Source organism: Ursus arctos, unplaced genomic scaffold, assembly GCF_023065955.2.
Source record: "Ursus arctos isolate Adak ecotype North America unplaced genomic scaffold, UrsArc2.0 scaffold_32, whole genome shotgun sequence".
NCBI lineage: Eukaryota > Metazoa > Chordata > Mammalia > Carnivora > Ursidae > Ursus > Ursus arctos.
The window spans coordinates 30,008,107-30,018,230 of NW_026623008.1; the positions used below are offsets into that span (position 1 = coordinate 30,008,107).

Consider the following 10,124-nt stretch of genomic DNA (forward strand, 5'->3'; position numbering starts at 1 on the left):
TGCTGACTGATTTCATCTAAGGCTAACCCTGATTATCTTCATGTCCTGGATATGTATCCCTGATGAGTTCCAACAGGAACAGTGGTATATGTAATTCTGCCGTCACTCCCTGGAATGTGGAGTACCTGAGGAAAGCAACATGACGTGTTTGGTTTGCTACCAGAGTATGTGGAAGTGGAGGTTTCAGGTTATTCTTATCAGGACCCTCTCCGGTTGTAATGTGTCACTGATAAGTGATTCTTCTTTCTGGCAGGCAGAGATGGTCCACACAGGTCTGAAGTTGGAGCGAGCTCTCTTGGTTACAGCCTCTCAGTGCCAGCAGCCAGCAGGCGTAAGTTCACTGCTAGTTGGTTTCCTTGTGGTTAGATGCTCAGGACAAGTTGAGAGGTTTCTGCTAAATATCACAACATGCTAAAATAGACCTTCCAGGCTCATGTACATTCACACCAAGTACCAGAAATAGACTTAAAGTGCATCAGAATGTCCCATTGAGTATTTATTGGACTCTACTGGTTTGGAGGGTATTGTTTTGTTTTGTTTTTTCCTGTCATTTTACTTAGGACCGTAGTTACTCCTGGACCTTGCTGCGTTTCTCAGTAGACAGCCTTTTTTAACCTCTTGGCTGAGGCCAAATTCATCATATTGTTCCCTGAGCCCTTTGGGTCATAGAGAGTGGTTCTCTTGCTTCCCTGTGACTGGGCTTTAGTAATGCTGCTGTGGCGATCCTAAAACCCCTAAAGTATTGCTTCTCCCCTCATCCTTCTGTGGTTGGGATCTCCCTTTAAGTTTACTCCTGCCTCAAAATTTTATGCTGCCAAAGTATGAAAATCAGAGAAAATGTAGATTTTTCTCAGAACCGAAGATTTTAGTTTTATTCTATTTATTCTTTCTGCATTTGACTTTCCTAGGCAGGAAAGTCCCTGGACCCTCAGCATGCCTAAATAATGTAAAAATATTATAAGATAATGTTAAAAATATTAGACTCTAATTCTTAATCTGTCTTGAATGGTTAAAGCATTTGGTCTATACCTTTTATCCAAACCCACACTTTCCACAACAAATCAGGCAGCTGAGACACTGTTAATATTTCCCGAGCTTTAGACTAAGGGTTGATAAACTACAGTCTCCAGGCCATATCTGGCCTGCCATCTCTTTTGTAAATGAAAGATTTTTGGAACACAGCCGTGCCCATTCTTTCAAGTATTGTCTGTTGCTGCCTTGTGCACTATAATGGCAGAGTTGAGAAGTTGAAGCAGAGACCATATGTCAGAAGCAGAGACAAATATTTACTGTGTGGCTCTTTAGAGAAAGTTTGCTGACTCCTACTTTAGACTGTTTTTGTGCTAAGATCTGAGAATTGACATGTTCAGGAAACTGAGCTGAAAGGATAAAACATGGAAACACAAGATTCATCCATTTTGCTAAGCTGTCTGTTCAAATGCCAAGCCCCCTAATTGCATTTGATTCAGCAGATCTCTGCTCAGCAGCTGCTGTATGGCTAGCAATGTATTGAGGACTATAAGGATTATAAAAGAAGGCTGAGACAAAGCCCTTGTCTTTGAAAAATTCATGAGAAATTTCGAAAAACATACTCAACAAGGGTCCATTAATAGTTTATGCTGATGTGTGATAAGGTGCCAGAATTGGTTATGCTGACAGTAGATGCTATAAGAGGCCAGTGTGGCTGGAGCTGGAGGGCTGTTCCTCATGAAGCATGAGAAACATTTGGGTAGATGGAAAAAGAAGAGACCACCATGAGTAAAGCCTTAGAAATGAGCTAGTATCTCTTACTAGTGGGACAGAAAAGAGACAAGTGGCTAAAATGGTAGAATTTTGTGGTGTAGCTGGAGTCTGAGTCCTGATCCTGAAGAACTACCAAATCTAGCCTGAGATGAGTGAGCTGACGAGCAGTATTTTAGCCCTATGAGTCTGTGAAGGATGAATACAAAGTTTATTTGGGTGTTCATTATAGCCCATGGGGAATTCTTGCCCGCAGAATCAGAGTTGACCAACACATAAAGCTTTTGCAGAAAGACTAACCTGAATCTTTTCCTTCATCTTTCCCTAGAATAAGCTTTCTGATTTGTTGGCACCCATCTCAGAGCAGATCCAAGAAGTAATAACCTTCCGGGAGAAGAACCGAGGCAGCAAGTTGTTCAATCACTTGTCAGCTGTCAGCGAAAGTATCCAAGCCCTGGGTTGGGTGGCTGTGGTGAGCAGTGCAACTTCCATGGGAGGGAAGGGAAGGGATGGAATGAAAGAGGTAAGGAGATATGGCTGGAGAGGCTCTGAGTCACTGACAGCTTCTCTTTCTCTAGGCTCCCAAGCCTGGTCCCTATGTGAAAGAAATGAATGATGCTGCCATGTTTTATACAAACCGAGTCCTCAAGGAGTACAAAGATGTGTAAGTCCGGCCTTTTCTCAAAGGGTCAAGGTTCTGTACCCCAGGGCTACTTTCTGGAAAGTGTGGTAGATACTGGCTCATAGAAGCTGCATTTGCAAGCAGGAAGTGTTTCTGTTTTCACTTCTGCTTTTTTTCTAGGGTTTGTAGAGCCCCTTTTAGTCTTCTAATCCTTACCCTTTCAGGTTTAGGAAGTTTTGCTAGAGGTAAAATAGACAAATGCCCTTTATTTTTTTAAAAGATTTTATTTATTTATTTGTCAGAGAGGGAGCACAAGCAGGGGGAGCAGCTGGCAGAGTGAGAAGCAAGCTCCCTGCTGAGCAAGGAGCCCAGTGTGGAACTCAATCCCAGGACCCTGGGATCATGACCTGAGCTGAAGGCAGATGCTTAACCGACTGAGCCACCCAGGCATCCCCACGAATGCCCTTTAATTTGCCTTTTTGGACAAGGTGGATTTTGTTCCTTTGTTGAGAATTTCTAACTGGCCCCATGACAAAAGGTTCAGTAAGATTTACTAGGAAATTTGCTAGGTAAAATGAGAGGAAGGCTGTTTTGCAAAGCACAGGTATCAAGTAGGGGTGGTCATTGTATGTCTAACCACATATGTTCACCAGTCCTAACTGACTTCTCCATTGCTAGTTTTGAGCTGGAGTGACTGCAGGCAGCTATCACTCAGCTGCATAATTACCCAAACCCTTCCTTTCTTCCATCAATCATTTGTTGAGTAACAACTCCGAAGGAATAGCGTTCATGTGTGTGAAGTATGTCTCAGAACACCAGGCACTTCCTTGATCCTTCCAGCAGCCTGGAGTTAAACATTGCAGTGTTTTGATTTACCCTACCATTAAAACTCCACACTTTACAGTTGATGCAAATTAGGTCTTATGCTAAATAGCCATAAAGTCTTCCAGCTAATATATAAGAAGAGGGGAGACTTGAACCATAGTGCAGTGCTCTTTCTATAATCTAATGATTACTTCCTCCAGGGAAGTTTTAAATTTTTGGTGGGAGGGGCGTATCTTGACATAAGGCACTGTGCTATAAGGCAGTTGTTTCTTGAAGTCCTGGGGTTCCGCAGTGATGCCCAAGGAACCTTCTTTCCACTATAGCTTCATGCACAGAATGTCTGCTTTTATTAGTTTTGTATATTATGTTCTGCCTAAGGTCTACTTAGAAAAAACAGTTTTGTTACACTTAAAAAAGTTTGAGGAATACTGCTATAAAAGATAGGAAGAACTATGATCTGGAATCCCTATCTAAATGGACTTTAGTCTAATTAGGGTAATAGAATAGGTTAAAAAAGAATAGTAAAGTTCAGTGTTGTTGTTGTTTTTTAAGATTTTATTTATTTGACAGCGAGAGAGGGGAGAGCTCAAAGGCAGGGTGAAAGGGAGAAGCAGACTCCCCGCTGAGCAGGGAGCCTGATGTGGGGCTCAGTGGGGCTCGATCCCAGGACCCTGAGATCATGACCTGAGCCAAAGGCAGACGCTTAACCAACTGAGCCACCCAGGCGCCCTGTAAAGCTCAGTTATATAGAAAAGCTGCCAAAGAGCAGAGCCATGCCACAGCCAGGAGGATACCAGCTCACAGATAGGGGTTCTGGAATCACTATTGTAATGTACCCTGGCCCTCTGTGATGAGTTCTTTTTAATTCTCCCAGCGATAAGAAGCATGTGGATTGGGTCAAAGCTTACTTGAGTATATGGACAGAGCTACAGGCTTACATTAAGGAGTTCCATACCACCGGACTGGCCTGGAGCAAAACGGTTAGTGAGTCTTCCCTTCCTCCCTCTATCCCTCCGGGACAGGGTCCACAAGTTTCTTAGACTTTGTTGCTACCAAGGTCCAAGAAGGAAGCTAGTCTTTTCAGTGGAGAGTAGAAAGAAAAAGGGGAGATAGAAGGGAAAAAAGAAAAGAGCGTAGAAAGCAAAGATGAGAGAAATACTCAGTTCTGTTCAATTTCAGTACACATGGGTCAGAGACTATGGTTGGGTTGGGCTAGAGGGCAGCCAGCAGAATGAGTTACATTATCCCAACCCTCCAGAAGCTTAAAAATAGAAATACAAAAATCCTAAGTACAAATCACCAAGCTAAATGCTATACTAAAGATACACACTACAGAGTAAAAGGGAGCATGAGTCTCACTGGAAGAGATTGTACTTTGAACAGGTGTACTCTGATCTGAGACTTTTTTCAAGTATAGAACAGTGAGAAGTGGGAGAAATGGGGATACTAGCAAACAGCATAGCTTAAACGGAGTACATGTAACATGTAGAGTTAAGTGTAGAGATTGGTCATCTCTGGCTTCAGTAAGGAGAGGGTCAGATATTTAGGAGAAAAGGCTGGAAAGGAGCGTTGACTGTGACTTTAGACTTAATATTAGGTGAAAAGTACATGTCGTAGGTATTTGAGCAAGAGAGTGATAATGATCAGGCTTGTTCTTAAGAGAGTCTCAATTTACAGGTCAGGGATGAGGGCTTACGCTCCGACTGTGGAAGTGCTCTCATGGTGCTAGGGGCTGGTACAGAAGAACTTACGAGAACTATAACCAAAATAATAGATTTGATGGAATTAAGGGGGTTGGAGGACTCCAGGAGATTGAACAGTCAAGCTTGGATGGCAGCATCTTTTACTGAAATAGAAACAAAGGGGTGATTGTATAGGTAGGGGAGCAGGCAGGAGATGACCTCAGTCTTGGCGTCGTTGAGGCTATGGTACTGGTGACACACTAAGTCGATTTATAGAGCTGGGCTAGAGCTGGAATTAGAGGCCAAAGGAACGATGGGAAAGTTGAAAAATGGAGCTGGGTTGGATCCTTGGGAAAGGGTAAAAAGGGAATAAAGCCAAGTTGGGTGTGGATAGGGAGCCCAAATCAAAGCATTGAGGGCGACAATGGAAACCCCATGTCCCTGAATACATGTAGACCCTTTGGGAAGGGTACAGAGGGGAAGAGAGGATGGCTGTGTTACCTGCCTTTATTCTTCCAGGGGCCTGTGGCAAAAGAACTGAGTGGATTGCCATCTGGACCCTCTGCTGGATCCGGTCCTCCTCCTCCCCCACCAGGCCCACCTCCCCCACCAGTCCCCACCAGTTCGGGCTCAGATGAGTCTGCTTCCCGCTCAGCACTGTTTGCGCAGATTAATCAGGGGGAGAGCATCACACATGGTAAGTGAATGTGTTGGCAAGAAAAGTTGGAAGAATAAGTTGTTTGCGCCAGATCTTATCAACTAGAGACCTGACGATCTATAAACCAGAACGCTGGTTTGTGTATGGGAGATTTCATTGGGGTGTCACTGTCCTTCAGGTTGCCCAAAGGGACCTCAAAGCTGGCTTAAATGGAAACTGAAATGGGTGATGCTTATAGTTGAGGGAACCCTTCTGCCCCATAGGAAAGTTATTTCATATTAAGTGGCATCTATAGAGTACCCCGTTGTACCAAGGTCTCATGCTGGCGGTTTACCCTAGAGCCTGTTCTGTGTTACTACATGGTCTCTTTGGGAAGTCATTGTGTGCCGGGGGGGGGCGGGGGTTAACTACGTCAGAGGATGTTTATTAGTCATGGAAATTTTGCGTAAGATTTACCAGTGTTGGTATAGAGAAAGTAGATACCTTATACACAGCAGGTAGAAAACTAAATTATACAACGCTCTTCGAGGGATCTACCTATAAAAATATCTAAAAGAACAAGTATTATATAGTATTATTTGTAGTAGCTAAAAATGGTAGAACAAGCTGAATATCCAGCAATAAGAGAAATGCTTAATGTGCATGTCCTCCTGAAAAGACACTATGCAGCCATTAAGTCTCCGTCGGCAGTGAACCATGCAGTGTTGAAGAAGAAATCTAGTATTTCCAGCCACAAGGAGGGATGGAGCTGAAAGGGCCAGTCAGTATTGGTTATTTAGATTGGGCTATATTCAAAAGCAAGAAGTGTATCAGCCTGCAGCAGGGATTATGGAATCTTTTCCTTAAAAAGAAAAAAAAACATTTTTAGAAACTATAGGTTAACATGAGAAAATTTTTAAGTGTTAACTCGTTAAACCAAATTTGTTAACACACTGTATGGTTATAACTAAATACAAAGCTTTTATCAGCAGGAAAACGCATGGAATGAGATTTCAGATGTAAACACTGAGTAGAGGGCGTGGTAGGTCAGCTGTGGGTGCGGTTTCTTTCCTTTTACCAAATTTTCTTTATCACATATTACTTTTTCTTCTGTTGCTTTAAAAACCGTACATAGTTTGTGAATATCTATTTGGTATGTGTCTGTCAGGGTCTTTTTCTGTGCATTCACATACCTGTTCCTTTCATACACACACATTCCATGTTTGTTTGTTTTCTTTAATGGAACTGCATAATTGAACCTTGGGGTAGAAGGGAAATTCTAAAAGCACTTTTCCAAAACTGCTTGTGAGAGAACATCTCAAAGGCCTTGGCTTTTGGCTTTAAAAGTTTTTGTTAAAACTGAGAGCAGAAGTCAGTTATCGCCTCAGCCCAAAGCCGTGGCATGAAGGACAGGCACAAGGTAGCTGTCGTTCCTGCAGCCCTGAAACACGTATCTGATGACATGAAGACTCACAAGAACCCCGCCCTGAAGGCCCAGAGTGGTCCAGTACGAAGTGGCCCCAAACCGTTCTCTGCACCTAAACCAGGAGTCAGCCCATCCCCCAAACCAACCACGAAGAAGGAGCCAGCTGTACTTGAACTGGAGGGCAAGAAGTGGCGAGTGGTGAGTTACAAATGCCAGGACTTGGGGGGACAAGAAGTGGAGACGGGACTGAAGTGGAGCAGAGCCAAGCGAGTGCAGGGTTCTGGCTTGGATTATAGGAACAAAAATTGGGACAGCTTGGTTTGGGTGAACAGTGTGTTAGTGATGAGGTTCCTGAAAAGGGTCCCCTATCTCTTTAACAGGAAAATCAGGAGAATGTTCCCAACCTGGTGATTGATGACACAGAGCTGAAACAGGTGGCTTACATATACAAGTGTGTCAACACGACATTGCAAATCAAGGGCAAAATTAACTCCATTACAGTAGGTGAGTTTTTGTCATTGTCCTAGGCAGGCTCTGTCCTAGAGTCTGAGAAGGCTGGAACCATACCTGCCCTATTCCTAAAGATTCTTAAAGTTATGACAGTAGCTTCCTTTAAAGTTACACTGTTGATGGGGCGCCTGGGTGACTCAGTTGGTTAAGTGTCCAACTCTTGATCTCAGCTCAGGTCTTGATCTCAGGGTCGTGAGTGCAAGCCTAGTGAAAAAGTTATACTGTTGATCTGCTCCCTTTCTTCTAGATAACTGTAAGAAACTCGGTCTGGTGTTCGATGACGTGGTGGGCATTGTGGAGATAATCAATAGTAGGGATGTCAAAGTTCAGGTAACTTGATCTCTTGGCTCCTTCCTTTGGTCCTGAGGAATTAATTGAAAGACACGGCTGACCCACAGATGTTGCTGTGGTGGGAATTTGATTCTACTGAGTCTGTAAGGTGAGCTGCTTTGGTGGCAGGAAGAGTTGGCTCTTACAGGGAGCCCTTTCCAGCACCCATCCCAACCCACCTCTAGTATCCAGTATCTGCTGTGTGCCTGTGAAGCTTTTCATGTAGTTGCTGAATCAATGAAACCGTGAACGCTTTTTCCTGAAATGTACTGTTGCTGTCCTCAGCTACTGGGACTCAGCTTCTTGGTTTTCTCTGCAGGTAATGGGTAAAGTGCCAACCATTTCCATCAACAAAACAGATGGCTGCCACGTTTATCTGAGCAAGAATTCCCTGGATTGCGAGATAGTCAGTGCCAAATCTTCTGAGATGAATGTCCTCATCCCTACGGAAGGCGGTGACTTTGTAAGTTCCTTGATCTCTTTGGTGGAATGCCCTAAAAACAGGAGGGACTAAAGATTTCTTGCATTGGAGAGAGCTAGTTCATGACCATTCTGCACTGAGTGGGTCCAACCTAGCAATACACACCTCCAACACCCCACCCATGAGTGTGAGATAGTCTCATGAAGTAGAGCTCCAAAGGAAGGTGGTTTTTCCTTTCTTAGGTTGAGCGGACGCTCAGGGTAGTAACAAGGAATGGGACTGTGTCATAGTCCCCTATGGGACTGGTGCCATGCAGCCATATACGTTTTCATCTGTGCCTCCCAGGTTTGTCTGTCCAAGATTGCTGATCCAGGAACAGTAGGAAACAGACTCACACCTCTCTGTCTCTCTGGCCTTGGGGCCTTTGTTCTCATTCCTACACTGCAGCGCCCTTCGTTATGTCCGTGGCAGGGGAGGTGGGTAGTACAAGATGTGCTGCCGGTTACACAGCCAGGCTGCTACAGGTGCTTCTCTCTCACTCTGTCGACATCCTACTTGCTCCAGGAGTTTTGTGGAGTAAGCACTGGGGGAAAATTGTAAGATTTAACCCCAATTTATTTTGTAGCTTGGATTTAAACGTGTGTGTGTGTGTGGTTTTTGTTTGTTTCTTTGTTTTTTTCAGAATGAATTCCCAGTCCCTGAGCAGTTCAAGACCCTATGGAATGGGCAGAAGTTGGTCACCACAGTGACAGAAATTGCTGGATAAGCGAAGTGCCACTGGCTTCTTTGCCCTCTCCCTCACACCATGGGATAAATCTGTATCAAGACGGTTCTTTTCTAGATTTCCTCTACCTTTCTGCTCTTAAACTGCTTCTCTGCTTTGAGAAGCACAGCTACCTGCCTTCACTGAAATATACCTCAGGCTGAGATTTGGGGCGGGAGCGCAGGTCAGTTGATCTTCTGCGGGAAGGTGCGGCTTTTCCCTCCCGGCTACACCACACCGCCAGTCCGTCCTTAAGGAGCCGCCCACCAGGACTGGCGTGTTCTAGCTTTCAGCCTTTGGGGGCCATGGGACCAACAGTCTTTTGGGAAGAATAAAGCAGTCCCCAGGGATTAACAGATCAGAATGTTCCCACAAGTTCATCTTTTTCTAACAATGAGCATGAAGGTAGCGGAGGCTGGTGTGATTCTAGCTGGTTCTTCTAACCAAACTAATTTTTCATTGTGGACAAGTGAGGCAGGGGTTGCACCGGACCAAAGGCTGACGCTTGGCCAGCTAGCATTCCAAGCAAAATGGTTTCCTCTAAGCGTTCCTTTTATTCTGCATCCCGTCCTGGGTCGGCCTGAGCCTGAGAGTAAGTTCTCCTGCGTCAGCCGCTGTGGCAGCGCCCTGCACCCAGGCCAGTTAAAGGAGTCTTGGCCCCTTCCTTTCACTGGGATCCCAGCCCAGCACCTTCCTACAGAGACAACTTAAACAAGAAAAAAAAAAAAAAGAAAAGAAAACACACCATTCCAAGGAATCTGGAATTCCTTCCTCCTTCCGTGCTAGGTGCCTGCCCTCCACCTTCACTGCCTCCTTTGCCCTGTCGTGCTCATCTGCTTTGGTTTCTGTCCGGGCACCTGAACAAAGGACTAAAATCTCCACTGCAGCCTGGTTTTAGGTCTTATTAAGAATCTCGCACAGCACTGCTAATGTAAATGACAGTTTTTCTCTCTAGGACACTTACCAAAATATGCAACTTTTTTGGTGGGAAGAGAGACTGTCCTGTGACTTCTACCCATTTCCTGAGGCCTGTGGAAATAAACCTTTATGTACTTAAAGTTATACAGAAAATAGAATAAAATTAATACCAAACTTGCTTAGTATTTACCTATGATGTTTAGTGTATAGAGATGTAAGAATATTTTTTGAAGTAAACTCTACCTCAACA

The 10,124-nt window shown here is 44.3% G+C and overlaps 1 protein-coding gene across 9 annotated transcripts in view; it reads left to right on the forward strand.

The window, feature by feature from the left end:
- Positions 1–10,052, forward strand: part of CAP1 (cyclase associated actin cytoskeleton regulatory protein 1) — a 26,581-nt gene extending 16,529 nt beyond the window's left edge. For all 9 annotated transcript variants that reach the window (XM_026516570.4, XM_026516573.4, XM_026516571.4 and 6 more), the window contains exons 4-13: positions 254–331; positions 2,069–2,212; positions 2,319–2,404; positions 4,062–4,167; positions 5,389–5,566; positions 6,946–7,130; positions 7,313–7,436; positions 7,690–7,772; positions 8,092–8,235; positions 8,876–10,052. In XM_026516570.4, the coding sequence (XP_026372355.1) occupies positions 254–331; positions 2,069–2,212; positions 2,319–2,404; positions 4,062–4,167; positions 5,389–5,566; positions 6,946–7,130; positions 7,313–7,436; positions 7,690–7,772; positions 8,092–8,235; positions 8,876–8,959 (1,212 nt within the window). In that variant the 3' untranslated portion in view covers positions 8,960–10,052. The remainder of the gene's footprint in view (positions 1–253; positions 332–2,068; positions 2,213–2,318; positions 2,405–4,061; positions 4,168–5,388; positions 5,567–6,945; positions 7,131–7,312; positions 7,437–7,689; positions 7,773–8,091; positions 8,236–8,875) is intronic.
- The last annotated feature ends 72 nt before the right edge of the window (positions 10,053–10,124 follow it).